The sequence below is a fragment of the Gobius niger genome (genome assembly GCF_951799975.1).
Source record: "Gobius niger genome assembly, chromosome: 7".
NCBI classification, from domain to species: Eukaryota; Metazoa; Chordata; class Actinopteri; order Gobiiformes; family Gobiidae; genus Gobius; species Gobius niger.
In genome coordinates this window covers 21,854,459-21,860,458 of record NC_136858.1, presented here as the reverse complement: position 1 = coordinate 21,860,458, position 6,000 = coordinate 21,854,459, and the positions used below count along the sequence as shown (strand labels likewise).

At 41.3% G+C, this 6,000-nt stretch overlaps 1 protein-coding gene across 8 annotated transcripts in view; it reads right to left on the bottom strand.

Annotated features, from left to right (window-relative positions):
- Positions 1–3,155: 3,155 nt before the first annotated feature.
- Positions 3,156–6,000, bottom strand: part of wdpcp (WD repeat containing planar cell polarity effector) — a 50,039-nt gene continuing 47,194 nt past the window's right edge. For 7 of the 8 annotated variants that reach the window (XM_079560286.1, XM_079560287.1, XM_079560285.1 and 4 more), the window contains 2 exons: positions 5,634–5,665; positions 4,925–5,009 (listed from right to left, as the gene is read on the bottom strand). In XM_079560286.1, the coding sequence (XP_079416412.1) occupies positions 4,959–5,009; positions 5,634–5,665 (83 nt within the window). In that variant the 3' untranslated portion in view covers positions 4,925–4,958. Of the gene's footprint in view, positions 3,603–4,924; positions 5,010–5,633; positions 5,666–6,000 lie in introns of those variants that run through there. The other variant, XM_079560284.1, reaches the window with a different exon arrangement.

Here is a 6,000-nt window from a genome sequence, read left to right as displayed (position 1 = left end):
TGGAACACGTCGTTTCTCTGGAAAGATTATGATGTTAGACGAAGATGTTTTTACCCCTGGACACGTAGGCTATTCATGTGAATGAACTCGCCAAATAAAACTCTCTTTATAGGAAAGTGGACTATAGGCCTGGCTACCCATAAAAAAAAAAAGATCAAGCCACATCCTCCCGCCTCCTTTAGACTCGTTCAAAGTAAAAAATTCACACACAAATCTAGTTACAAACGGTCTTTTATTTATATTAAAATACAGCAGACTCGATCAGGCACACTGCTGTCGCTGATCCCCACCTTCAAAACTATCGATAATCTCCTCTGCGTGATCAGATTATCAAGAGATCGATACATATTGTAGTCCGGCTGTTCCCGTGGAGCAGACTCAGATGGACCACACCAGCTCTCTCTTTATGGAAATGAGCCTCGCAGCTGAATAAATACCTGCCAAAGAGGACATTAAACATATTTGCGCCAAGACGCGCAAACAGCGCGGCGAGTGTCCCCGAACAGCGGCGGATTTGTCGGATTTGCATCAAACAAACATTTGCCTCCGATAGAGTGGGATTGTTTAAGGAGTGAGCGCCACAGGTCCGCTCTGAGACAGCTGCACCGTCACACACCGGGGAGACTCATGGCGCACGGGCCTGAGCAGCGAGATCCTGCAGGCCGCGCAAATAACCAGATAAAAACAAATATTAGAGTAAAACAATATCTCTGGACGACTTACTATAAAATGAAAATTAAAAAACAAATCACACCACACACAAGGCCCTACACAGACGGATTTGAACAAATAAACAAGAAGCTCCTGTCACAGATTTACTCCAGCTGTGGAATGAATGAATATGTTAATTAATTCAAAGTAAAAAAAGATATCCAAGTTACCAAATTAATATGTTTGTGAAGGACGGTCACACAATTAATGCAATTGGGTCATTTTACAGTTCGTAAACAACTTCTGTTAAATGAGCAATACTTTTTTTTTAAAGGAGATGGAGAAAGGACAACACTGCAAAAAGTAACAACTCTAAACTGTATATCAACAGAATTGGACCATCCTTCGTGATCCACCTCATATGATCCTGGCTACATGGCTATAACACAGACATAAAGATCTTGCACCTGTGTTTGAAAAATTGCGGTTTCTTTTAAATGCAAGTCCAGTTGTTTTGGTTTTATATAGGAGTTTAAAGCACTATGGTTAGACATAACAGCTTTATCTTGATCTTTGGCCAGGCAAGGCTTGAAGGTCAGCCCAACATTTAGCTTGTCAAGTGAAAACTTCATTTTAACTGGTTCATATTGACAAGTGTGACTCTTTCCTCTTCACTGTGCTCAATGGGACAATCTATTGCAGCACATCGCATGCTCACCTCTGACCTCAGGTCTGCTCCAGTGGCTGAATGTGGGTGGACTGGAAACTGTTGACATTATGTTCACACTTGTCCAAGAGATGAACCGGAACTGCACAGAGTATTTGTGCATCAACAGCTCGATGTGTATCTCCAGAAGGAGCCAGACAGAGATAAAGCAGTGGCTGCAGATTGAGGCCTCTCAGGCCTAAGACATGAGGCCGCAGATCTCAGATACAGCCTGCATGCTCTGGCTGCTTCCTGCTTTAAATGTCTGTAGAAACAACAGTGGCCTTGATGCTCATTGGCTGTTGACTGTGGCCAGACCATTGGCATCTGTGTGTGTTCATAGGCCTCCGCAGAGAGCGAGAGGTGATACAGGAGAATTATTCTTACCTGGGGTTAGTGCAGGGTCAACTGTACAGCAGAGTAGTGGGTGTAGCCTGGCCACCTCTCTGGTTTCTCTGCTTTGTTCCATTTAACAATCTTGTTGTACGTTTTATATTAGGCCACTTGTAAATCCAGCTCAAACCCTTTTAACAATAGATGATTTATATTAGTGGTCCTCACAGTTTTCACACCAAGTACCAGCTTATAAAATATTTGAACTCCCAAGTCCCACCAGGCTTAGACCGAAGTAAAATCGCAGATAAACTGGGTCTAAAAATTAATTCGACTAATTTAAGCCTAAACAGAGTTTTAACTAGAAAAAACAACTACAACAATTTAGAGGCATTACTAAAGCATAAATAAAATGATCCGTCTAAAGTCGCAGATGACACTGAGTACCACCGGATCATGAAAACAATGGCTGTGTGCATATTGGTGTAATGACTAAAATCCATGGCAAAAAAAAAAGGACAAAAAATGGTTGCAACATAAACTATGCATACAAGCTTGGGCCTGGCACAAAGACCGCAAATAAATACATGGGAAAACTTTGACTGAGTGAAGTCCTGTTCTTTGACAAAAATAAGACAGCATACAACAAATATTTTAGTGGTAGTTTGTTTCTTCCTGTTTGAATATGGCAGCCTGATAAAGCTAATAATTATTGACCTTCAGCACTTTAAATGTATTGTTTGGTCATGAATTCCCAGATAAGCTCAAGATGACCACCGCCTCATCCCTCTTGTGAGTCTGTTGTTTCGGGGCAAAGCGGGACGACGAGGAAAAGGCTTTTTTTTTTTTTTAAAGCGTGTGTGGAAAAGATCTCATGTGGAAAAGATGTGCCCTTGTCCCAAGTCCCAACATGCCTGTGCTGCAGCCCTCCAGACCTGGGAAAGCTCAGCGCAAAACCCACCGGCCTCCAGGCAACGGCACTTCCACAGACCACACTCACTGCCGCTATCTCACCGCTTCCTTGTTTGTTTAGACGGCACTTTATTTGCAAGTGGTCAGTTTCTCTCCGCACACTAATCCACGCGCAGTGACTGAAAACAAGGAGAGAAGAGGCGCACCATTGTCTCAAAATGACTCACAACCTTTCACCTCCAAAACATGCAGTAAAAGGCACTGCACTGACCTCTGCGATGAAAGGGAAATCGCGTCAGTTCACAGCAAGATAAAGACTGAAACTGAAGTATTAAAAAAGGAAGTATTTCAATGTTATTTTAAAATCAGTCAATGTTTTGCAGCAACATGTCTGAATCCTACAGTATTTTAGCTTTATTTGGAACAGAACACACTACTCAAGACTAATAAATAGGAATTTAGTTGATCAGTTTCTCAATAATCAGCAGCACTCTGGATAGAGGGTACTCGGACTATAGATGAAAGACTCTACAGGTAAGCAATACAGAAAAAAAAACATTATCTCCAACTGCCCCTTCACTGGGTGTAAAGCTATGTTTAATACAGTGCTTTCCATCGGGATTATCTCATCAAAACAACAAAAAACGTTTGGCATAAACACATTTCATGCATAATCCCAAAGGCCGGAAGAACGAGAGGATAACGTTGCAAAATTGTGGGCATTGCACTCCATCAGAAAAGTCTTCAAATAATGTTTTTGGTCTCATGCACTTAATCAGTTCAGACCAATAGCTTCATTCAGAGCAACATATCATTGAATTTTCCTCATCTGTGGTTAATTTGTGCTCTCCCTGACGCCTCGAGGCATGCTGGGATAGTTGTCTATTATGTTTTCGTGTGCATAAAACAAACCTTTACCACAGAGAGCCTGAGGGGAGCGTTTTCAGTGCAATCAGTGGCATCATTAGGCGTGATAAGGTCTGGGCAGAAACACTTTGAGCTGTTCAGGAAGAAGAAGAAGAAGAAGAGGAGAGAAAAAAAACAATGGACCTTGATAAGAGCGAGTGCTGAAGGCTTGATTCAATTCCAAACGTTAACAAGGCCGTCTCACAGCTCCGCACAGTATGTTAATGCCACTAATAAGCCTATCTCTGCGAGTCATCTCAACAGACACGAGATTTGAGCGAAAGGCGGTGTTTTTACAACCAGCGGCTGGCCACATTTTAAATGAGGCATAGCGATATTTGATTTCAAAGCTGACATAATTGCTTAAAGTGGTAACTGAGCAGAGCGTTCGGTTCCTCCACTTTACGTCTGCTACTGTGACAAGAGAGATTTCACTGCTTGCATGTCGAAAAGAGCGACTGTCTGGGCCGCGGCGCACACGGGAGGAACTTGTGCTCGGGTGTTAAGCAATTTTGCAGCTTTTATTCGAGCTGTCAGGTCGAACAATCGCGAGATAATGCCGCCCGGGTCTGTAAATTATGAACGTGTCAAGAGAGGCACTAAAGGCAGCGACAGATGCCACTTATCGCCGGCAGCTTCTGCAGTGTGACCGTATCATCCGAAAGGAAACACAGCATTCTGATGTTTACATAAGAGAAGTATTAGTATCAGTCACAAATGTAATTCCTTTCACCCATCGCTCTCGCCGTGAATTGACTCCCCAAAAAACATACAATGATTTTTTTTTATTTTTTTTTTAAAGCTAACAACAACAACAAAAAAAGGGAAGCAGGCGAAGCATTTTGGCTGATCTTCTGTCCATTCCCAACATCGCTTCTTGTATATTTTTTGGTGGAAATCCTCTTAGAATGCAAAGTAAATAGATTACGATACAGTGGGGGATTAGGGCTCGCGCGGCGCTGTCAGATTAGAGGCTGAGCGCGGCGCGTCGACAGCTCTGACACGGCGATGGCTGCTGTTCAGGAAAGGGGCTCGGCGCGATGCTTTAAAGTCGCGCTTGGCTCCTGTTCATGAATAAAAACTGTGGCCCATAATCTTGGCCAACACACACATGAGTAAAGCACACATAAATGTATAGAGTATTGATATCAGAGCTGATGGGAGCATAATAGGAGCTTTTATTTCCTTCGTATTAATGGTAAGGCTTAACAGAGTGTTATGTTTTGTCAATGCAAAACGCCAATGTTTTTGTTTGCATCAAGCGAGAGTTTACAACACCAGAGTGGCACAAAGATTATGGCGGATTGAAATAGTAAAGTAAAAAAAAACACGTATATATATACTACTTTGATTGTGTACAGTCCAGTAATATGTACAGTATTCCTAAGCCTTTTCTGTACAATACAACACGTTTTAATTAAATACATACAGTATCGGCAACAGTGGATGGTCAAACCATTCCCAAATGCACCAATCGAAGTGTCCCAGGGTCTTCATCTCCCTTAAGACAAAAGCACAATTTAATAATGACATTAGACTGTTTATTTACAAAGAGGCTGTAGACATGCAGAACACTATTGATAAATGTGTAAAGATGGTTCATAACATAATGAAGAGCAATGCCTTAAACATACACCATTAACTGGTTACTTATAAACTATAGGTTACTGATACTGCGTATGGTGTATTAGTTGTCTTCATGATAAATGTTTTAGTTTAGGTCGGTGTGTAAAAAGGGAATTGACTTACAATAAACAAGTAACTACAAAAGTGACAAAATTGCTTCTTTTTTTAAGATGTTTTCTTTCATTGTTTCTGTTTCATTTCCTAATAATCTAAGGAGATACTTTAATTCATGCTTTAGTAATTTTAGTTATGCATTGAAGATGGTGTTTTTCTGCTTTAGACATGGTTTACACCCAGTATAACCCAATTTTGTACAATTAAGGCCTATTTTAAACCCAAGGTCCAGTTTAGTCCTGATCTTGGTGTGCTAAGTGGTACTTGGAATGTCAAACGTGATCCTTGGTGTGAAAGGTTTGAGAACCACTGGTGCAGACGATATATTGCTCATCTCTACTGTTTATGATGCATTTAACTTGAGATTATACAGTTAATAACTTACACTTGCACTAGCTTTGTCACCTTCAGCAGCACCTGCAGAAGAAACCACAAAAAAACACTTTAAGATTGTCGCCTGTTAAATGACAAGAAGCAGCGCATCTGCACAAATTAGCGCTTAGCCCGATGTCTTTTCGCAAGCATAAACCAGTGTCACTCAGCGGTGTCTGTGGCTCTGAGCTGTGCGTTAATAAGTTTATGATTGACATTAAACCCAAGCCGTGCCTTTTACACATATTTAAAATGCGGATGCAAATTACCTACAATAGCCTACAGTCCGGATTATCAAATGACAGCATGGCGCAAAAGGCAAGAAGACAATTGCTAATCAACGTAACCAAAATTAAAAAAATAAATATGACGGGGGGCGC